Here is a 24,400-nt window from a genome sequence, read left to right as displayed (position 1 = left end):
GAATGCCAGCAGTTCAAGGGAAGATTCCAAATTTATGAGAGACAACACTCATATTCTAATAAACCAAACACGTGGCCTCAGTCTCTCGCTGCAGGAGAATCAGTTTCCTGTTCCAAGGCAGGAGAGGTAGAACAAAGCATTTTATGTGCACAAGAGCTTGATTTTAATATATAAAGCTGAAGCTCAGCTGAAGACCAGAAAAATACTTATTTTCTTGTTTTGTTTTCATAGTTTTAAGTGTATATTTTTAAGGCAATCATTTCCACATGTAATAATGTGATTTGGAAATGAGACCAGCACTCCAGTGAGCTTTCTGCAAAATTCCCAGCTTCTTTCACATCGTAGTCCGTTGCCATTTCCACGGGGCTTTTATAACATACATAGGGAAAATGTCAATTCAAATTCAAAGACAGAGAATACCTTTTTTGATGAAGCATCCTGTATATCATGTACTAGCTGGAGGTGTTCTCTGCTGCTTGACAGTGAACAATGACATGACAAGCACGGAGAGAAGGAGCTTTTAACCAGTTTAATGTGCAGAGAGTTGGCACTCGCTGAAAAGTCATTTGCCTGGTTGCTATTTTTTTTAAAGTAAGTCTCTTTCCTTTGACTTGTCATTACTCCTGTAATATACAATTTTGTCTTCTATTTGTAATTTTCTGCTGCAGTGATTCCAAAGGTTCAAAATAATCTCTTTCTATCTTACTAGAAACAAGGTAAAGGAATGTGTATCTAAATAGTTTGTTTATACCAAAACCTAAATGAGGTCCCATTTAGTATACTTTATACTTCTATACTTTTCTAACAGCAGCTGCAGAGTCCTTGCGTGAGTATTACAGTGCTTGTGCTCTATACTTTTCACACTTCATGGACGTTATTTGGCCAAAAACATTTTTCATAAAAGAAAATGGTCAAGATTTGTTCTAAAGGGCAATCTGTTAAGGACTGGTCTGTGGGGAAAAAAACCCTCAGAAAGTCATTGCCCTTTTCTCCTGGGAAAGCAAAATCAGTCTATTAAATGCAAGGCAACACAGAGTTCTACTTGAAGCCAAACAACATACTTTGAGCTGTTATCAGGCACACTATATGACATTAAAGATAAAATTTAAGAATCAGTAAAGTTTCTGCCGTTCTTGCATGCAGTTTATTTTTCAAGTTGAGCTTTCAAATATTGAAAGTTCACATTCAGTGCCTTGATCAAAAATGATAAATGAACTACTGAATTAGAAGAAGATGCTGCTATTATTTTAACCAGTAAACTAACTCAGGGTTAATCTGGGTGTTATTTAGCCTATTGAAAGTGTTTTGAGTGAACATATGGTTTCTATTGTGAAATCAAGGCAAAGTTTTAACTATGAATATAGATAATTACCCTTTGGACTTTAAACATTTATATGTGTCACGTTATGTTGGAGCATTTTTCATGGTCAATAGGTTGAAAGGTTATAGAGTCGAAAATGTAAATTGAGTGTGTTTGAGTAAAACTATCCAGTGTAATGATAGTACAATTCGCTACTGCTCTCTCTTGGAAATAGGTAGTAATAACACTCAGTGAGCATAAGCAATGTAACAAGCTATTTATTTAAATACAGATTGTTATGGCAAACTATTTTAAAATGAGAATTACAGGAATCCAACCATAGCATATATTGCTAGAAGATCCCTGGTTACTGGAGCTTAATTTTATATATATATACACATATATACAGACAATACATTTGGGGGCCTAATTGTAATGCTAACAATAAAACCTTTAAATAAGCTCTGTGTGTGTGTGTGTGCGTGCGTGCATGCGTGTGTGTGTGTGTGAAAGAGTGCCTTAAGGTCTTGTTGTTCAACCCCAGCCCTAAATAGCCACTTGTTCACTCCCCCAAAGGGGAATGGAAGAGCAAATCATAAGAAGTGGGAAAATTCTCTGGTTGAGATAAAGACATTTTAATAGTCAAAGTAAAAGCTGCTCATACAAGCAAAACAAAACAAGGAATTCATTCACCACTCCCCATTGGCAGGCAGGTGTTCAGCCATCTCCAGGAAAGCAAGACTCGATGTATAACAGTTGGGAAAACAAACACCATTACTCCAAATGTGTCTCTCCCCTTCCTTCCTCTTTCCCTGTCTTTACATGTTGAGCAGTACACCATATGATCTTGAATATCCTTTTGGTCACTTGGGGTCAGCTGTCCAATCCATCTCTCAACTCCTGTGCACCTCCAGCCTACTTTCTGGTGGGCTGAGAAGAAGAGACTTTCACCCTGTATAAGCGCTGCTCAGCAATAAAGAAACTATCTCTGAATTATCAACACTGTTTTCAGCACAGATACAAAATATAGCCTCATATCAGCTACTATGAAGAAAATTAACTACCCCAGCCAAAACCAGCACAGGACCCAGGAGTATTGCTATATTCCCACCAATACATTCTGCTCTTGATTTAAGTTTGAAAGTGTGTTTAGTTTTACTCCCAGAGCATAGCCCTTGGCAACATCTTCTTACAAGGAGCCAGACATTATATCTGCATTGAGAATGGCTGAAGGACCCAGCAAGTATGAGGAGTGCTAATGTCCTGACAGCTTGTCAGGTGAATCACAGCAGCCCTACCACCATATATCTGCCAGGGCAAGCCTGTTGGCCCAGGATACCACCCCATCAGGGACTGTAACAGTCTTTTAATAATGTAGTTCATAGTGAGAGGAAGCTAAGAGTGCTTCTGGTCTCTGGCCTAAGGAGGTACATTTTCACCCTGCTTTAACAACTGGAGGTATTTCAGGTGAGGGGAGCAGCTTCCCTCTTTGTCTCTGTGGATCACTGGGATTCTGGGCACTAGGAGTACACTCCTCAGCCAGACAGCTCCTGAACCCAAGCTTACTTCTTCAGGGCTAGCATGCATTTCTCTGAACACCAGTGCACATTCCAGTATAGATGTACCTTAGTCTTAAATGCAGAATGCCTATGCTATCTCTGCTATCTTCCAGTTACTGACAGCCTGGGAAATACATGACCCACAACAGATTTAATAAAAATTAGCTAACTACTTATTAATAAATAATACTTTTTGTGTATTTCACGTGCAGTAACAAACAGAGTAAGACGTTAGATGGCAAACAACTGTTACAAAAAATCTTCCAAAAAATCCCACAAATAAAATGTTTGCTCTTGCATTACTCTTACATGGACAATTTCTTTATTATGTTTTAAATATATGTTTCTATGCATTGCATTAGATTATGAAAAAGAACACCATCTTTCTCCATGCACACTAAAGAACAACAAAATCCCTTTTTTCTCTGCCCACACATATGCTTTATATGATGGGACCATTTTTATTACAGTGCATCTCTATTCCTATTATTTCGCATTTCTGGAAACACACACAAAACCTCCAATTTTTTAGGCATTTCTAGAAGTATGCATATTCAAAATATCTTTTGATTACTCTATACACTATTGAACTGCATCCAAAACTGCTTCACTTATCCATTGCTTTCCATGGCAACCCGATTTTTAACACTTTCCAACATTGTTTTTTAACTTCTGAGAGTTCTTTCTTTCTTTCTTTCCTTCCTTCTCTTCCATCATAGGTGGTCACCCTCTGTCAGTGTCATTCTAGGAACCATACAGTGAGGTTATTGTTAATATCTAGTTCTTCAGTAACAGCAATTAGCAAAAATTCATTACTCAAAAATTCATTAATCCCAAATACTCACATTTCAGGATGTTATCTTGAAGCAGGATAAAATATTGAACTTTTTTTCCCATAGATTTCTAAAATTTAGAATGTTTTTCCATTGGAAAAGATGGAGCTTTTTCAGGATTTTTACTTACATATATTTTTATATCAAGTCAGCTCCATCTTAAACCACATGGCCCTATAGTAGTTGCTGGTTTGCTGTCTAACAGACTCCTTAGCTGGATTTCAGCTTGCAATAAGCCCCAGCTGCTAAGTTACCAATGGATTATACTATTTAAAATATGCATTCCTATGAATTCATGTGCAGTTTATGAAATTCAGTTTCTGAAATGTTTTGTGTGAGTTCAGATAGAAAGCTTTTTTATTTTGGATGAACTGAGATAAAACATTGTATTTTCTCCAGTTTTCCTGATAGAAAAATTGAATATCATCTCAGTCAAACTTTGTCAGCTTCACAGATCTTCCATTTGCTACTAAAAACGTTAAGGTGAAAAATTATTAAGCAGCTTTCCCGACTGTTACTGCTCTAAACTGTTGGTGCTACAGTAATATTAAGAGACACACATTGAGAGCAAGTCTCTATCTTGTTTAACACTGTAAAAACATATAAAAGGAGACCTTTTCCAAGAGAGTTTAGAATATCTTTGGATACAACAAGATTGAGGAAGGAGAGTAGAAGCAATTGAAGTCTGGGGCAGGCCAATGGTACAACCAGAAACAATGGATATTTGTTTCACTTTTAGTTTTAAGCTTTAATTTGTTATTCCCTCAAATGCAGCCTTTTTGCTTCTTTTTAAAAGTTAATTTTGTTTATTGTCTGTATGTCACTTTGCCTTTTTCTGTGTCCCTCCTTTCCTTCTTTTCCTTTTTCCCCTCCCTTCTTGATTATTTAATCTGAGAATCATTTTCCTAAAACATTCAATTGTACCATCTCATGTAATGTATTTTGCTTAGATTTTTGTATCAACTTTTGGACCAGTATATATACTCCCTCTCTAAGGAAGTCTGTCTTTGTTATTCCACTCCTGTATACAATTAGCTGGTTTGCTTGGTGTTTCATCTTTATTGTTTGTGTAGAGGCAGGACTTCTAGATTTCTTGATTAGAGATGTGCTAACTCTTGGGGAAAAAAAGAAAAAGAATAATATCCCTGAAGGCTTTATACCCTAATGGTGGAGAAAACAAATTACCATATTTTCCTTTTAATAGGGAAAGGGAAAAAAAGAACTACCAGCATTTTCCAGAAGTTGTGTCTTTCTACCAGCTGGCATTGGAGGTGAGCTTGAAAGAGGTGACAATTGCGTTTTGCCTCTGCACCTTGAATGGAATTTCTGGCAAGTACTACATTTACATAGAAACAACAGCTGCATGGAAATGTACTTTCAAATACGCAGAAACCCCTTGTTGTTTGTGAAATTTCAAGTTATTTCAGTGACCATCATATTTTAGATCAGAATAAAAAGGTCTTTTGGCCTTGGCCTGCCAGTCACTGTTTGTATCTCTCTGTGAGGCCTTAAGCTGCAGCTGAAAAAATACTGAAAATGGGGCCACTACATGTTTTTAATCACCCCTCTTCCTCCCACCAAAAATATCTTTTTTTTTTCCATGCAAAAACTAATTCTTATTTCTCTCCTAATAAGCTTATCTTGCTGATAGTTTGGCTAAGCTCATGTTGTATTCAAAATTCAATTTCCTAATTAAAGTCCAATTTCAGTGTTCCTCCTTAGATATTCAGTGCTTCTGCACACTGTGAAGAAAGATATTTTTAGAAAATATGGGCCACTTAATTCACGTTAAGTTTTCTGTAACAGATGGTATAGTTATTTGATTTATGCATTCACCTTCACGTGGCCCTGCTGACTGCCAGGTTTTCTTAAACCTCTGAAATTCTTTTTTGTTATGCACTGAAACTTCACCCTTTTCCACTGCATGAAATATTAGTTTTACTTAGAAAATCTAACTGCGTGCAATTTTCATGTTACCGAAATTGTGCACGGTCTGGTGATTAATTGTATTGTCTTGATCACAGCCTCAGCCTGATGTTCAGGGCTCATTACGATGGGAGGAATTCAGCAGAACACGAATCTCAACCAGGTGTGGCTTATTAAAGTAGCAGTGCCCAATTTAAAGACCATAAAGGATTTGTATCAAAATTGATGCTTTTAGCTGCTTTTCCCTCCCAGGATCGTAGAGATGCAATACAAGAAGGACAATGTAACTTGCTCATGAAAATCACTCACATCCATCATGTGAAAAAGCAGCTCAGACCTCTTCCTCCCTTGAGTGGGAAAGAGTTGCAATATACCTTTAGTACAGCAGATTCATACCAAATATCTTCAAAACTTTCTAGTTTGGCACAGATTACAGTTCCTTATGCACAGTTTGCATTATGTACTGAATCATGTATTTCTTTTCTTTCAAGAAAATGTTTTTCCTCCCTCTGAAGATGCCCTTACAGCACAAATACTAAGGAGAGGTAAATCTTCTAGTAAGCCATCAGTAGCATTTGACTTGAATTCAACCCAGGCTTAATGTTTTCATTCTGTATTTTATATGGTCTGATCTGATGCAGGAGGAAACTGCAAGGGACAGGGCAAGGGGAAATTTTTTTCTTTTTTTACTACCAGGTGAGCCAACTTTCATTCTAGTGTGAGTACTGGTTCCTCCACAGCTGACAGTAATATTCTGATGGTAAGCCAGCACTTGGTCGGCAGGCTCTTTATCTAGCAGAGAATCAAGACAGCTTGTGTTAAGGGGAATTGTTGCCCCATTCTTAAGCTTTGGGAAAGCTAACCTACCAAACTATTACTATCATGAGGAACTACAGCCTGATATTTCTCTGCCTCAGAAATGTAAATCTTTACAGCTTCTCACAGGTACAGGAAATGAAGTCACCAGTTGCAACATTTGAAGTAACTACTCCTTGCAGGTCAGTGCTGGCTTGTGCTTCCTTAAGCCTAACAAGTGTTTTCCTTCCATTAAGAATAGAACTGAGCATTTTGTGAGTCTTTTGAAAAAAGGACTTGGGCAATATTGTTTATGACTATGAAAGATTTTACCTAATGATTTGATGTCTGTTTTCTCATCGTATGTACCTCTGAAAAGCTTACAAGCAGAAAATAGTATGGAAACTCTAACATAACAGATACAGTGTTTAAAGATAGCAACTAAGAAGACTAGTTTCTTAGGGAGAGCAAGGAAAGCAGCAAAATGTATTTGAAATATGTTTGAAGCTTAATCTTCAGCAAATCCAGAACCTTATACAAGGTGATACTTACCTTTTTGTGTATATTCTCTGTGCTTTAACACAATCCCTAAATGAATTGCAGGCAAGCCAATAGGACTGCCTTGTTCTGCATCCACAGGAATAGTAATCTGATATGCTTTCAGCAGCTACTGAAGGGGAAGAAGATGACAATTTGAAGCTATTAATGACAAGAACTGATTGTATTTAAATTCTCCTTAATGCTTAAAAGTTATGGATGAGTTGGTATATGTTTTTTGAAGGGAGTTCATTCCTCAGGTTCTGTATGTGACAAATGCTTTGATCTATTCATTACATGGGGCTGAACAAGAACTTTGGCAGTGGATACTCATTATCCAAAAGGGAGTAAGTCAGTGAGTGGAAAATCAGCCTTGCCAACAGCTGTTGTGAGAAGCTCAAATAGGAAGGGGGAGAAGGACCATGCCTGCTGAGAACAGTGAGTCTGATGTGGGCTGGTAAGAAAGGGAATTCCCAGGCAGCAAAGGCTAAAACAAAGGGAAGGTGTGTGTCCCGGTAACCTTTAAATAAAGGACAGTACTTTTTAAAGTTTACATAACTTCAGTGAAAGTGGGCCTTAAGGAATGTGAGATCCAGTCCAAACAAGATCTCACAGGAAAAACAGTGTTATTTCAAAGCAGAAGAGTATTATCTAGATGGGTGAGAAGGGAAATGCTGGCAAGGTCCTAAGGCCAGCTGCCCGAAGGTAGGAATGTACCACACTGCTGGTTTCCCCTAAGGAGTTAGGAGCAGTGCAGTAAGATTAGCTGTCCCTCCCTCAAACCTATCATCCCTAATTTTTGTATAGGCTATCCATTTTACTGCCTCTTAGTGACTGTGGAAACTTAGACTGTGGCTGGCCTTGTGGTATATGTTTCTTTAAGAAGCTGCTCTATAGAGATGTCTTAGAATTAGCATGTGTACCGTGAGACATAGAGGTTGCCATGGTAAGTACACATTTTTTAATTGAATAGCAGACTAATAGGCACATAAAACCTCCATAACTTGTTGGCACATAAATTACCTCTCTTGGGGCTCTAGGAAATTAAGCATACTTCCTTTTTCAAATTCTTTCTAAGTCTTTTTCTCTGTTTTTGTTTAGATCACAACCTCTCACATTTCTCTTCCTTTCTCTCTCAACAATGCTTTGCCGTTTTCTTTTGTCCCTTTTAGATTGTCTGTCTCTCCTGTTTTCTCTTGAGTGTCATATACTTCACAGAGCAGGGTAATAAAGAGGATGTCATGCTATAAAAGGGATCGAGTTGCATTTTACATAGTTATTTTAAAAGCATAATTTGGTAAATTTGGTATTCACAGAATTCTCTGAGTGCAAGATAGTGTGGGACTTATACAATGTTGCTCACCTTCTTTGCTCAAAAAAATAGAAGTGACCATTAAATCCCAAAAGGTGTGTTGAAATCAAATATATGCATTCATACACTACAACTTAAGTAGGTGTTTTAATAATCATTTTTATGTAGCTCCCCTAAGGCCACATGTTCCTCCCAGAACATGTGTAGGACATTTGGTAACTTTAGAGAACAGAGTAATGCTGCTGTAAATCCTGTTTGGTTTTTTTGCTTCATTTGAGCTATTCTGATCTGAACGGACTGGCCCAGAGATATTTTGATTTTATTCTCTTTCCTGACAATATATTCCTCATTGGGCATGTTCTATTTTGCTCTTCCAGTGGTGTAATGAATACATCATTCACCTAGGAGCATTGTTTCAAAAGTGGGCATTGTCTCTAATCTCTTCAGCAATACAATAAATCACAAGCTGGGGCACTGCCTTCTCACTCCAGTTTTTTAAGACTTCTTTTTTTATTGCTTTTTCCGTTTACACAGTTGTTATTGAGAAGCAAATCAAGAGAAAGTTATTTGTACTTGCTCTTGCCTTAGTTATTTTTAGAACTCATATTGACAAATTTTCAACTAAACATTGTATTTCGTAAAGAACACTGCCCTGAAATCACTGTGGCTTGAACAATAAGAAAATTCAGGACTCCAGGAAGCCAACACAACAGGATATCCATAAGTAACAACGCCTACTTATCAACAAGGGGTAAGCTTAACAGTCTTGCTCCTGACTGTGACAAACGGTGAGCAGAATTCCTAGTGAGCCTGAGAGCAGGGAATAAATGCACAAGATAACTGTGAGGAAAGATTGGGCATGGTTGATTTGGTCTGTTCTTTTGCACAAATCAGGACCAATTTAAAGTAATAATGACTGTTTTTCACAGACATACCGAGGTTTATCCTATTGCAGTAGAGTTCACCCACCTTTGTTTTTTTGCTTTGATTTTGGTGTTCATTTCTTATGAGAGTGGTGATCTTGTCTTGAAGGAACAGATGAGTAGTCTTTTTCTTTTTTTTTTTCTGTTTTTTTTTTCTTTTATTTCCCCCAAGTAGTTCAAAGACACTTTTAACAAAAGGAAATTATTGTACAGATCAAGGGATTACAAAGCAATGTTTTTACAGATTTAAAATAAAATATAAACAGCTGTTGAGAGATGAGCGGCACAGAGACAGTTGTTGCCAATTCATTAATAGTACCGACACAAATCCACTCTGTTTATTATGTTTTTAACCCATGTTTGTCAATAGGGAAAAGAGTCATAATTTGAACTTGTAAAAATAATGAAAGTATACCAGATAGGTTCAGTGTAGAGATTTGAGAATACCAGCATGACTAGTGTTTGCCATCTGTGTATGTGTAATCAATATTTTCTAACAGTGTAACGAGAAATAGCTCATTTATATACTTACCCCTTTGGCCCAAACAATTAGTCACTGTTGGTAGCCTTGTAGGTTTGCCTGCATTAGGAGGGGAACAGAGGATACAAGCAGTTGCATCTATTAGTGCGATCCATGTCTAGTTGGAATGAATTTACACGGTGTGTTTCCTTGAATGCAGCAGAAATAAACACGTTTCCAGCCTGCCCTGAGCATGGAAAGCTTTGAGATGATGCTCAGTCACTCTGCTCTTTCTTTGAACTATTCCCTCAACTACTTCTTACTTTCTCTTCCAGTCAGATTCATGCTGCCAAAGTGTTCCTCCCCACTGTTTCATTACGGAGCTCTCTGACCACCTTGGTGGACCATTGCTTTGGGTGACAACTTCTCATCTTCCACTTTGACTGCAGAAAGTCAGTCAAACACTTCATCCAGTGTGCTAGAAATACTGTTTTCTAATGGAACAATAGCAGACCATGGGAATAATAACCAAGCTTAAGCTCTTTGAGGCATAGGACAAGTGAGAAGAGAAGGGATCTGAGAGAAGCAAGGGTAATATTTCCTCATCTCTTGCTAAGGGCATTGGCATTAACTTGTAGCTAGACAGAAGTTCCTGTGGAACCTGGAATACAGGACAACAGATTTTATAATGGAGTGGTAAACTACATCAGGCCCTAATCTCATAGCTGTGTACGACTGTCACATAGAAAACAATTTCAGTGTATGTTTATGGCAATTTACAGACTTTAAACTGAGGGAATTAGGTTCTCAAATAGATGAAATTTTGTTCCTTTTTTTTTACCATGAAAATCTCACTATCTCTGTGTACCTGTAAGGTATATAACAAATTGATAAGCTACAATCTGAGAATGGTAAGTACAGCAGGTAATAGTCCACTCTGAGAAGTGTTTTCTCTTTGGAAAAAGCTTTCTATAAGTGAATAGATATATGAAGCTTTCTATAGAATTTCTAAACTGTCCATCACTGTATACTAGAGAATCACAGCTTTCAGTTTTGGACAATCAATTCTTAACCTTTTTCAAATTTTATTGACTAAAGTTGACATACAGGTCTTTGAGTTTTTGTAAGTAAAAGTTTAGGCTGATGTTAATTGTCTGTTACTCTCTTCCTAAAATGCTCTCTAAATTAGTATTTTTCTTTCTTGAAAAGACACCAGACATAATGATATTCAAGACATCCAATGATATAAGATAGACAAATGCATAGAAGTTTTTGTTTTGAACATCTTGTTCATATTAAGGCTATCTTCCTGGGGAAGCCTGCTTGAGTTTTGAACACTTGACACTGGCTATCCCATCCTTTCATTGTTGGTAGCAAGAACCACAAAGGTAGTACAGACTACTCCATATGGTGGAGGGCATTTATATGGTGGAGATAGATATTGCTATTCATACTTCAGAGGGTGTTACACTAACCGCTGACAGTTGCTTAGTTTAAGGATGCTCCATGGCATGCTCTCTCTATCCCTTGCTCCTCTGTCAGGACTTCTTGAGATACTATCATGTTATAGAGGGGTGTTGTACCATCCAGCTTGATTTGGATGAGCTGGTAAACCATGCTCATTCTCTAATTTCAGTTGATCCCTAATGAAAATGAGTGCAGGTAAAACTTGAGTATTAGTATTTTGACCACTTTTGTTCTGGCCAAAATAATCCTATTGATGCTTTTTTTTTTTTTCTCTCCTGTCTTTCAAATAATTGTTTTTTTAATGCTGAAAATATATTTTTAAATCATAGCCTTTTAAAATATGTAAGGCCTAATCTTTATGTCTTTACTTATCCTAAGTAGGACTTAAATCAATTCACTTACCGCCTTTTTATCCAGAATAAGAATCTGACTCCTAATACCTCTTGAGAAGGATATATTCTATGAAGCATGGATATATTCAGGTTGAGCTAATTTGTTCAGAAATGGTGATAAGGTGGTATGCATGTGTGTGTGATGTGTATATATATGAAGTGTAAGGCATGAACTGCAGATTACTGTCAAGGAAACTCAGTGCTGAACTTCCCAAAGGGATGTAAGAAGAAACATTAACTGTGCAAATGTGAACAAAACCTTGCTACACAAAGGAATTGAGATACTTGCATACAGACTCTAGGCAAAAAAAGAAAACATGTCTCAGTTTAGCATGAGATAATACAGATGAGAAGTGTAGAAAGAGGCAGTTAGTACTTACTGAGATGGATTATGTCTTTATTTTACTTATTTTCAAAATATTCCAAGTCTTATGTTGCTGCTGCTCATACTCTTAACAGTTCCCTTTCTGTGAGTAATTCTGTTGTCTCCAGTACAAGAGAAGACAGTAAATAGATCTTGAGCGCTTCATCAAAATTCCCTTTCTATCAACACTCAGCACTTCACTTGACTTAAATAAGCCAAATTAATGTGCCACAGGAGACTTAAAGCGGTTTTCTCCTCCTGCTCCCAGGTGTTTCTTCTGCTATAAAATAATTTAGCCATGTTTTATCAGCAACATTAATAGTAAATGCTTACTCGGTAATCCTTCCTGGGAGCACAAATTTAGTGCATCTACTAGTGTGCAATTAGGACTTTGAAAAGGTAAATTTTCCCTGATAAGATACCTGAGAAAGCCAAAATGTTTCTCTTGTTTTTATGATGGCCTAAAATTCTCTATATTTATCAAGATGGGATAAATTTACAGTAAATATGTGATTAAACACATGTTTGGTATTACATCTTTAATTTACAATAACAATATATAAAGTGCTTTATTTTTTCAGTATTTAATTGTCTATTGAATGGAACTGATTTATGGAAAAAGCAGAACATCCATCTACAAAAATCTAAATCCCTTCAAAACACTATATTTTAGATAAGAAAACAGTCTCTTCAAGCTTTTCCTCTTTTGGAAGCCAAAGCTACTTCTGATGATTGCTAACTGAACCAGAGTTGTGTGACTGTTTCGTCTGTTGTGCCAGAATTGTGCATTTGCAACCTATTTTTTTACCCTGCAAGTCTCAAAAGAACAGGTCTGAATGGCAAGGATTCATCTAGTTTTCCATTGTAATCTAAGGACAATTGCAGAGACTCAGGTTAGCTTCATTTGACTTGTACCTATATGCTTTTCTGCTTCATATGGTGAATTTTTTGCTCTTGCTTCAGATAACAAAGCATAAACATAAAAACAACAACAAGAAAAATTAGCATACTTAGCTTGCTCAACTTTCTGAGTGTTTTCCTAGATTCAGTGTTTAAATGTTGTTTTGGATGCTGGATTTCTCTAGGCAGTTTTTGGAAGCTTATCTTTTTAGAATAATTAATTGTGAAATGCCTCTGTTGCATAACTGCACCAAAGGACATGTTTGTGCACCTCCTGCACTTGCTGTTAATTCATTCTGAAGTGTGTAAATAAAAGTCACTGTTCAGGAGTACAGGCTTAACATGGGGTTTAAGATGGTGTTAGTGTGAACAATTTTGGGGGAGCTTTCCTTAGGGACCATAGGCCACTATGTGATTTCTGTCTGAACCCGGACTTGGTGCTGTGCCAAAACTTCTACAGCAGAAGCCAAAGCAATTGATCTTTTTTTGTAATGGGCAGTTAGTGTTTCTCCATTGTGGAAAAGTGATGGTGATACAAGAGATGGTTTAGGTAGTATAAAGCTTGGTATATGAGCAACTGTAGGACAGTAGAACAATCCTGTTGGGCCTTGTACATTGAGGTCTCACTAGGTCAGCACTTGGGCAGCTACTTAACCAAGCAACTATGAAATTGTTTCTTCCTCATAGCTTATCTTTTCAGACACTTTAATGCCCTTTAAACTCCTTTCATCCCTACTACTTGTGAAATTATCTAGGGGAGGGTCAGAGAGGTGTGGGGGTTGGTAGGGATTGTCTTCACTTTTCCAGTTCTCTAGATGCTTTGGGCTTTTAGGATGCCTGAAAACACAATCACAACCAATGTCTTTATATAATATGACTCCTAGTCTGTCAGCTTGTCATACAGTGACAAATACTTGCTCTAATTTTTTTTCTATATTTAATTTAAGCATGGAATGATAACGCAGTTTCATAACAAATTACATTTATTGATAGCAAATGAAAATTGATGGCATTTGATGCAAAATGGCAAGAGTTGTCATACAGCCACTGATTAATATTTGTTACAAAGTTTATGTTGTTTGAAATAATCACTGCTCAAATAGAATACATAATCTTCTAGTGATATTAGTTTTTCTATTTTTTAAAGCAACTTTTATTCCGAAGTAATAAACATGCAGCTTTTTTATGTATTTCAAGGCACACAGCTGAGTCCTGCTCTCTAATGAGCTCTCCACATCCTTTTTTAGAGTTTAATGCATTGATCTATGGCAGTGCAGCATTGTTGCTATATGTCTTTATGGGGGCTTAAGTCCTGTGTTGTATTTGTCCTTTCTCTGCATATGTGAATAGCATCTTATACAATGAAAGGACTAACACAATCCTAAGGGAGCATGTAGAATGTGATATAATTGCCTCATCCAGAGGTAGGATTGCGCAGAGGAAGGTGTGGGTGGCAGCCACACATGTGGTGATCCCAGGTGTTCAGAAGAAAAAAAAACCAAAATAAAACCAGAAAGACCTTACCAGCTGCTGCTCCCTGAAGGGGCACATTATATCTCTGCTATGTTGTAAGAGTATGTAATTAAAGTCCCAGTACCTCTGAGGGCTACTTTCTTGAGGCTCCTTAACCAAGCTGGCTGTTCTGACTTTGTATTATTCAAGTGATTTTAAGGCTCTATGCAACATCAAGCACATGATATGTTCAGTGCCACACTCTGAGAAGTACAAGGCTGGGTACATATTGTGACATGTTAGACAACTTAAATTGCATAAATTAGTCAACAACCTCTTTAAAGGCTCTTGATTGCACACCTGGGTCTGTGTATTTCCACTTCTTAAAAACTTCCAGGATTAAGATAAATCCTCATTCTGCAATAGTACCTTTAATGGCATAGTTGTAGGCAATGTCTCTGGCTGCAGTGTTTTGGCATCTGGTACATGACTTTCTCAGGCTCCAATACCTCTTAAAGCACAAGATAATCCTTTTTCTAGTGACAAGTTTCCCATCTCAGGTGCTTTCAGCATAACAACCTAAAATTTCTCCCTTGCCATCTTTTGAATCAATAACTTTAAAATAATGTTGCTGTTCCCATCTGAATGCAGGTCTGAAACTTCAGTTCAATGTAAGATGAATATCCAGGGGAAAAAAAGGAAAAGAGGGACCTGACTGTCATTAGACTGGGTCACTCAAATTCTAACCTGGACTTTTCTTGTTATAATTTAAAAATCCAGCCAAATATATGGTATGACCATTACTATAAAAGATATTGAAAAAGGCGAAAAGAAGGGGAAAATAATTTTGTCTGGAGATATATAGAAGCCTATTTCTTAACCTTCTGCTCAACTTTCCCTTTTTTTGCTTGGTGTCTTTGTTTCGGGGCACTTTGTACAGATTTCATTTAAAAGGAAGGGGGGAAAAAAATGTCTAGAAAGATTCGCAGCCAGCTCTTACCATCATGATCTTGGGATGTTGTGCTGTTAAAAATGACAAACTGCTGTCATTACACTTAGAAGCAGTTTCAGAGGTGACATTTTCCTGGCAAAGGTCATCTGCTGTTGTGCGAGACAGGTTAGAACATAATTTTTTGTGAGATTGGAGTGTAGAGTACATCAGCAAAGCTCTCTGAAACACATCAAGGTATATTATCTTTTGACTAAAGCAAAGAGGATAACAGGTTTCCAGGTTCTGGCATGACTGATGTCCATCAGCCATAATGCTCTGTATAAACTTTTACCTCACACAATGCAGAGGCAAAGAATGTTCCCCAAATTAGTACCAAATTTCACAATATTTTTTGTTCTGAATTCGTGCTCTGTTCAGGACAGAGCTGTAATTTCAGAGCAGTAACTGAATTTTTCTCATAAACTGTAAGGATCTAGACAGATACTAAATGTGGATCGAATATAGTAGCCTGTGATAATGCACAGTTTGTGTGTATATACCCATTACATATACATGTGTATATATGCAGCTTTTGATTAGCTACAGAAAAACCCAGCTGACTGGTTGCTGTGCTTTAGCACTCAGTTCTTCCCAGTCGGACAGAAAATGAAGTGGAATAAGGAACGATGGACAGGAACTGTTCTGATTTTAATTATGAAAGATAGTGCTACTAAATGCGTCTCACCCTGGAACACAAAATTTTGTAATACTCTTTCTTAATCTCTCCTCTTACTCAAAAAGTGGCTGTAAAACCCCTTCTCACTGTACAGGTTTACATGGGCATGTAAAGATTTTTCACTGTACTGGCAATTGTGCTTTTTTTCCAGTTGTCCTTGTTTGTCACTCATGCAAATTCAACTGTCCTGCAAATGCCTCGTGTCAGCATCAACCATGACTTTGGAGGTAACTTAAAAGTAGTGCTGAGTATTACAGCCACATTGAATAATGGCTCAGGGCAGAGAAGTTTTTAGTGAAAACAAAACTGAATTTTCCTTTTTAAGGGTTGTAGGACAGGAGTAAGAAAAAATCTTCACTCCTGCCCAAAATAATGTTTTGTTAGTAATTTTGTTACATGCTCTTGTGTTTTACCTTTAAAGATTTAATCTTTAACCTTTGTTAATTAACAATAAAAATCGCATTTTTAAACTGAAAAAATCAGTTTCTTGAATTAAATAATCTGGCACTGTGGTGGTTTGATGCTTCTTAATTTTTCTTCCAGCTATTTTTTTTGTTGTTAAAGCACTTGATAGACCTTAAACACTGATTTTTGTCCCTCCAATTTGTTAAATGACCAAGCTAAAACTATAAATTTTAAAGTGAATTTCATTGTTTTAAGGTAGAGAATTTTCTAATGATGACACATAAGTAATACTTAGTGGATTTATTTATGTAGATCCAACAGTTTAGTAGATTTTTATCCATTGAACCAACATGACTTGAGGATGAGAAAAATTCATGATGTTATTTTTCTAATAGTAAATAATTAAAGCCACATTAATATGTCATTGGTATGGGAGGAGGGGGTTGGAGGAATAGAAGGATGCAGTGGGAGTGGATGCTATGATGAAATAAAGAATGTTTTTCTTCTATAGCGTCTTGCATTTGTGCATGAAAGGTGAGGAATTTATAACAGATGAGCAGTAATGCTGAGGTTTAAAATCTCTTCACAACAGGAATATTTCCAGTAAATGATCTATAAAGATCCCTTCTAACCCTACTATTCATTGATTCTATGAAATATACTTGTAACCAGCATTATGTTGAAAAATTGTCCTGTTTTTGTTTTGGTTTAGGGCTTCTTGGACAGGGAGAAGGGAAAAAAATCTTGGAGGGAAAAGATTGTCCACTGATATAGGTGTCTTGCAACTGAAGTCAATGGAGTTTGGTTACATTAACTGAACAACTGACCCTCATGCCTTAATTGAAAGGATTTGCTGAGATATTTGTAGGACTATCATGTCTTATATCTATTTATGAGAGAGATTGAGACAGACAAGATGATAAAAATCTCTGTTATGTGGCCTTGGTTTATTGAGAGAAAGCTGACTGAAAATGAGAGATGGAATTAGTCACAATATCTTGTCTTTGTTCCTGCGATATCTATGTCCTGTGCTGCCATGTCGTACAGCTCCTCCTGTTACAGGGATAGGATGCAAAGGCACATGCTAGAACACAGAAAGGTCTGCAGGTGATCAGAAACTAGAAAGAAATTAGTCTATCCAGACTGTCACTTAATGTGGAAAAAAATGTGTAAATTATGGGTATAGCCCAATGAATGGCAGATAAAGTATGAACCCTTCTGAGCAGTTTCATGCCTTCTTATCGTAACATCTATAAAACGCTATTTCTGGTCCAGTGTATGGCCAGGGAGGGTACTGTACTCATCTCTTCTACACCACCTATCCCCGAGGCCACTTAGGATTGGAATGGGTATGGGCACTGATGAGAGTAGCTGACAACAACCAAATGCAGTAATATTTCAGATACATCTTTGGTGTATTCCGGTAGCAGTTCTGCATATGATTTATCTGTTGGTAGCATGGTGGCATGCAGCCAGGTATGTCAGTACCATTCCCACTAGACATTTCTCTATATTAAAGTTTCTCAGGTGTGACAGGTTTACATCTACTCTGCATCACCAAAGAGATCGGTATCTGTCCTAAAATGTACTCTTGCTGTTAGAAAAGACAAAGAAGCTACTGCAAAGTGATGTTGCATTAATTAAAAGAATATAATCGCCTGTTCCTAAAATGTAGGTTTCCATTGTAGCTTATTTCAGATTAAGTGGTTTAGCTCTGTACTTTTCAGGCCATTAGAGGAAAGCAGCAATTTACAGCAATAGAGTGTAACCAAATATCATTCTTCAAATTACTCTTATTACGTGCAGTTGGGCCACAGGTTAGTGGAGAGAGAGAGATGAGTTTACAATTGGAAAAGTTTATAGAAATGTGGAATCCCTTATGTGCACATTAAAAAAAGTGAAGCATATGGTTTTAATTACAAGTCTTCCAGATAGTAAATTATAGCAAGATATGACATCTGAGGAAAAAAGCTGACTGCTACTGCAACTGAAATGCAGGCCATGCCGCTGCACTGCATCTTGTTACAGGAGATATAATTTGATATAACTGTATCCCAGAATCCTGTAACTGATTATATTTGGTCATGTTTTCTCATAATTGAAGGGGGACAAGATTAGTGATGGGTGAACCTCCAATAGTCTAGGGGTTTGGATCGGTAAAGCTCAATCCTAAAATGTCTTACTGTTTACTTGAACCCTTTGATGTTTTTTTCACTGCCTGTTTCTATGCAGTGCCCTCCACAAATCTGAAGCTTTGCCCTTCCTCTCTACTCATCCAGCTTAATCCTCCCATCCATCAGTTTCATTGTTTCCAGCTTCTTACAGCAAGCATTATCTGCCCACCTGCATTCCCAAACCAAGGTGTGAGCCCCATTTGCTCCTCCCACCTGTATTTTATTTTCTTTCTTTCCTTTTGTCTTTTCTATGGCAGTTTCAAAGTCTTCCCAGCTGTCTTCCTGGCAAATCAAAATGATGATGCGTAGAAGGGAGCAAGAGCTAAGATGCTTTTTTTAGGTGCAAAACATTAGCTGAGAGAAGCAAAAAGTGGACAGTGTGAGAAAACTGAGAGGAAATGCAGAGTACAGCCAGAAAAGAAAGGATATATACAGATGTGTAGGGGAATAAGAACTAAAAATATTTGAAGCCCAGGAAATGTGAAATGCTGACCAAGAGTAGGTGATTTTACTGAATGAACTAGAAAGGAATTGGTTATCCATTGTAATGTATAGGCCAGGTTGCACAGTTACCTTTGTGATTTTGATTTGAAAATGCTTTGATTTAATATACATATTAGCAGTTCTGGTAAAAACAAGAAACTTGCATAGGAGAATCTGCAGGGAAAGCTGTATTTTACGAAAGCACGAAGGATAGATCTGAGGTTCTCAAACTAGAAAATTCCTGATTTACACTGTGACCACAATTCTCTACACACAGTATAATTAATCATGTTAATGATATAAAGTTTACTCTAGCCACTGCTCGGGACAAAGGCTGTCTGTACTCAATCTATAATACTGATATAGCAGGGGTAAGTCCTTTGTGCCACAACATGGTACAACCACACTTACAGTTTGGGAAAGATTCCTTTGAGCTTGGGAGTTTTGTTTGATTGTTTTCTTTTGCTGTTATAACAGAGAAGCTGAGACTGACCAATGTGGTACGTCAAGTATGTGTTACCACATTTTGCTGCCCTGCAATGGTAGTTCAAGTCAAATTCAGATTTTATGTGCTCAGGTCGTCCAGGTTGAACACTTCCATCTGTGATATCCTTCTGCTGTAATCAGTGTAACGTGTTAGCACGTACATGATGAGTCAGGTTTTTGCAAGAGAGTTTTGGATTTTCAGTTATCTGACATGTCCCAAAATGACTAATCTAAGCCTATGACCACACCATGGTATACAGATGTTCAAAGCCTAACCTAAATGTGGATAAACATCATCAAATCCAAACATTTGAGATGATATCCATGTTCTTTTGTTTTCTGTTTTTATTTCTCTGACATAAGAAAAGAATGATTGCTACATGACAGGTAGTCTTACTAGCAGAAACAATAAGAAATATTAAAGAAAAGTTTTGATTGTCTGTCAGCATGTCCCCTTAGGAGAAACTGCCATATAATAGCTGACACTGATCCCAGCTCCATACACTTATGCCATTTGATTTGATGTGAAGCACAGTGAGTTGCAGTTGGCAGATATTGCAATATTGAAGTATTTTATGGAGTAATGGTACATACAGGCAGCATGGTGTATTCTGAAGAGTTTCTATGTACTTTCAGTTCAGTGGTACAGTTATGTATACAGATACTGAAGTGCTCTCTGCATTTAATTTGACAAGATATCTGCAGTGATACAGCATGTTATTTTCCTTACCACTGCTCAAGTAAACTGACAGTAGAAGTATAATGAGTATAAATTAGTTACAGACCACGTAGGCCATATCAAAACCTTCAGAAGTGTGTAGAGTAAGGTTAAAAGCATGAAATTTCAGGCAAGGATGTTCGTGTAATTTTTGGTGCAGGCTGTGGTGTGTTCTGCATGTAGCCAGTTTCTCAGTATTTCAGCTTTCTGTTTTGGAAGAAAGCAGAGACTGTGAAGCCAAAGAACAATGAAGTTTAACAAACACTGTGGAGATTTAACCCAAGATTCTTGCATACCATACAGTAAACTGTTCATCTTGGACTTAAAATATTTTTCTTTTAAGATCTGTAGCATGATTAAGTTTCTCCCTGATGACGGTCAGCAGCATAAATATTGTTTCTCTTACAAATTGTTTTTAATAGAGTATTTGGCATCTATCACCTTAATTTAAGGTATTCAGTTACATAAATGTTTATGGCAAGTTGACAAATTTAAGTCCTTCAGGATATTTGAGAAAGGTCCTTCAAAATATGACTAAGCACTGTAGAGCTTAAGATGCTTTTTATTTGAATTTTACTTGAAATGTTCAAGGTAACCTGTTTTGTCATAGGGTAACTTGTTTTGTCACTCGGAGCAGACGGCATCATGCACCTGCAAATGAGCCTTGGTACGAGGGAAGTGTTCACTCAAGATAAGTCAAGTATTGTGGCTTTCAAATCTCAAACTTTTAATAAAGCTTATTCTGTTCAGCTGTTTGAAAATAGAAATAAAATACAGCCATGATTAACATCCAGCACTCAATCAGATGCTATTTTCTCAGCATTCATGCAGCGTTTGTTTTGGTAAGCTACTTGCCAAGTCTGAAAGCCAGAAAACCTTTGAGAGAAAACAGAGGAAGGAGAAATGTACTGATTACAGAAAGGTCGATAATACTTCTTATCCTAAAAGTCTTCAGAGTTGGGCACTTTCAATGTTTGTGAAGGACTAGAGGAAGAGAAATAAAAAAGACATTACCTATTTGCATCATCCAAAGGTTTCAACAGTTTGAATTTTTCCCAAACACAATTGTATATTAGAGGAACAGTAGAGCTAAGTGCAAGTATTTATTGTTAGCTTGGGCAGGATGAAATATTAGCCAAGCATCAAAGTAGCAAAAACCTAAAAAGGGCTCAGGTGCACACACACACAATGTTGCCTGGTCTGGTCTGGACTGAATAGATGTTAACGTGGGATAAGGGGCTGCTGAATAAACACTCTGCCAGCCTCCAGCAGGTTACAGGAGCACCAGGAGGCTTCAGGGCAGATTAGAATGGCCTGTCCACAGGATCTCCTGATACTAGAAAATTTCCTTTCACCCCCATAAAAAAGAAGGCATGTTGAAATTTTAATGTTTGGGTTCATTAAAAACTTTCAAAAATGAAGATTTTATGTCAACTCTTGTTGAGGTAGTATTTCAACTTGTTTTAATGGAACACACTGTTTCAATAACAATCCATCAAAAATTTAGAAGAAATCAATGTACAGCTGTGAAAAGTTTCAGTTTTATCAAATCATCATTTTTTTTGGTGGAAAAACTGTTCCACTGGAAAAATGTTCTGCAAGCTTCAGTAGAAAAATCTCTGGACAATTATGCAGTCCAGTAGCCCAGTAAGAGTGTCTTTCCTGCCATTTTATATTCTTTTGATGAAAGCTTCTACCTCTTATGATTTTTGCAGTTTATTCTTCTACTTATGCAGTGGTCAATAGAAGAACTGTTCTTTCCAAACACAAGAGAATACTCCAAAAAGAAAAATCTATGAGTATCTGTTTCAATTGTGCATGAAGTCTCTTAGGGATAACACCTTTCTTTGTGTTATCCTATGGGAAGGCAACTTTTAAGGCCAAATGTTCATGCAAAGGAAGTTTATAAATTACATGGGAAGGTGCTTGTAGGGAGAGTATAGATTCACTCACTTCCTCACAGAACAGACCAGACTCCCCTGACACAGCTGAGCAACCACAGCTAACCAATACTGTTGAGATAAAAATATATATTATCATATTTTTAAGTGAGTAGTTTGCTGTTAGACTGTAGAAAGGGGAAAAAGAACTTAAATAAATCAAGGAAAGCTATCTCAATGTAGGGAAAAAAACCACCACTAAATTGGACAGGTAAATAAATCATTATGAACTACAGGCTAACATCTGGAATTTTTATAAGTGTGAAGTATTTATTAAGGATATTCAGACTTTAAAAAGCCAAATCTATATAGAAATTAGAATTTTAATCACTATATTAGTCTATCATTTTTCCAAGTGTCCACATGCCACCTTTCAAGAAAGATACTTTGACTCTCACCAGGAAACCAGAGTGACTGATTTTATTCATCATTTTTTTGATTGATTAATCTATACATCTGCAGATGAAGGGTACTTTTTTCTGATATTGCATTTTTGTTGAATTACTTCCTCCAAATAAACTTTAGATATGCATCAACTTATCTGACTTCTTTTAACAAAATTATCTCTAAAGGTCCCTTCCAACCCTACCATTCTATGATTCTGTGATTCTATGATTTCACTGAACATGAAAATGGCTTCTTTCTTCTGGAAAAAAAAAGTGACTGAATTGGGGAAAGTTCAGATACTAGCTTTGCTCCTGGACTGACTGAGAAAAACACCACAAACAGGGTACATCATGTGGATATTGCAAACTCTAGGCTTACGTCTGCATAATTCTGGAGAGGGTCTTTAATTTTATCCTGGATACCTTCAAGTTGTTTCTTTGTTCCAGTTCTGTAATTAATTGTTGAAATTAACGGGGAAACTGACTCTCCAGCCATACTTGAGTACAATTCTGTGACATGGGAGACCTTGCTTCAGCCTTTAGATGCAGGAAATGTTCACACAGAGCAGATGCTTCCTCCGAGAAGGAAAACCTGCTCTCTTGCAAGGCCCAGCTGCTTCAGGAAAAGTTACATGTTGGGCTCAGAAATGCAGAGCTGCTGATATGGAAAACTGGGATGCTGAGGGACCTTTATTCAGACCAGGTAATCTGGGGCACCAGTGGGAGCAACTGGATAGTTCTGAGACTAGTGGGTAGCGTGCCATATAAGATCAAGTCTCACCAGCCTCTGAGCAGGGTGAAGAGATAAAATCTAAGTCTCTTCTAGTAAGCATAGCTCTGCCAAAGAAGAGATCAGTCTGACCTTGGGCTATGGAGTGTACAGGAAGAAAGTAAGGACGATGTAGATTTCTCAGAGGCATCCTCCTAGCTGGTCTGCAGGATGAATAGAGGGAGTTTGGCTACTCAGTGTATATCAGTCGACAGTTTGTTGTGACTGTTTTCTATATAACAGTGCTATTTATCAAGAGGAAGGAGGGCAGGTTCTCTGGGACGCAGGGGAAATTCAGGGGGATGCTGTGTTCAAGATATCAAATCCTGTGAAAGTATACAGCACCAGCAGTGAGACTGGAACCTCAAGGCTGCTTCTGCTGGCAGTGCCAAGCACAGAAAAGTCAAACAGAAGGATAACAACCAAGCACCAGGACAGAGTCTTGCCAATGGCAGCGGTTGCAGGGAAATAACTTCTGGAGGTCATGTAATGTATGAGAATTGTCTGATGTTCACAGGGATAAGGAGTCTGGATCTGTTTGAAAGGAAAATTACCTTTTCTCAAATTCATTAATCGTTCTGGGTTATTTTGGATTATTTGTATAAACTCAAGAGTAACAATTGCGTCTTTAAAGATGTGAAAGTTCCTAGTCACTTGCTCAGAAGGCAAGAAAAAGTTTGAATAAGCAGGAGGTGTTGTCTTCAGTCTTCACAGAAGCATATACATTTTCTTCCCTACTTCCCAGATGAATAAATTGCTTGCTACATGTACATCTTACAGATTGCTAATTGATCTGATAATATGCACACAGAATACTCTTATACCGATCTTAATGTATTGCTAGCCATCATAAAATTTTAAGGAGCATATAAACTTATTATGCTTTAACTGAAAAATGCAGTTAATAATGCAATATATGGCAGCTTATCTTTTCAGTAGAGAATGATTATAATAAAAATCTGCTTCTTATGCTTGCATTTATGGCAATTGTACATACATGTACTGCTGCCTCCATAAATATTGACCTGGCTTCCACTTTAGTGAGGTAAGTGTGCAAGACATATTGTAGAATGAGTTAAAGGGCACCTGGCCTTCACAGATGATTCCACATATTCACTTCACATCCCTGTATCCTTTCTGGATGCCATCTAA

The 24,400-nt window shown here is 37.3% G+C and overlaps 1 protein-coding gene across 6 annotated transcripts in view; it reads left to right on the top strand.

The window, feature by feature from the left end:
• The window catches only part of ADGRL4 (adhesion G protein-coupled receptor L4), a 264,165-nt gene that overhangs the window by 95,445 nt on the left and 144,320 nt on the right, over positions 1–24,400 (top strand). Inside the window, exon 1 of one of the 6 annotated variants that reach the window (XM_062004028.1) lies at positions 7,717–7,896. The exons of 4 other annotated variants lie outside the window; for them this stretch is intronic. In XM_062004028.1, the coding sequence (XP_061860012.1) occupies positions 7,866–7,896 (31 nt within the window). In that variant the 5' untranslated portion in view covers positions 7,717–7,865. Of the gene's footprint in view, positions 1–7,716; positions 7,897–24,400 lie in introns of those variants that run through there. One more of the 6 variants, XM_062004027.1, reaches the window with a different exon arrangement.

Source organism: Colius striatus, chromosome 10, assembly GCF_028858725.1.
Source record: "Colius striatus isolate bColStr4 chromosome 10, bColStr4.1.hap1, whole genome shotgun sequence".
NCBI lineage: Eukaryota > Metazoa > Chordata > Aves > Coliiformes > Coliidae > Colius > Colius striatus.
This window is presented reverse-complemented; position numbering and strand designations above follow the sequence as displayed.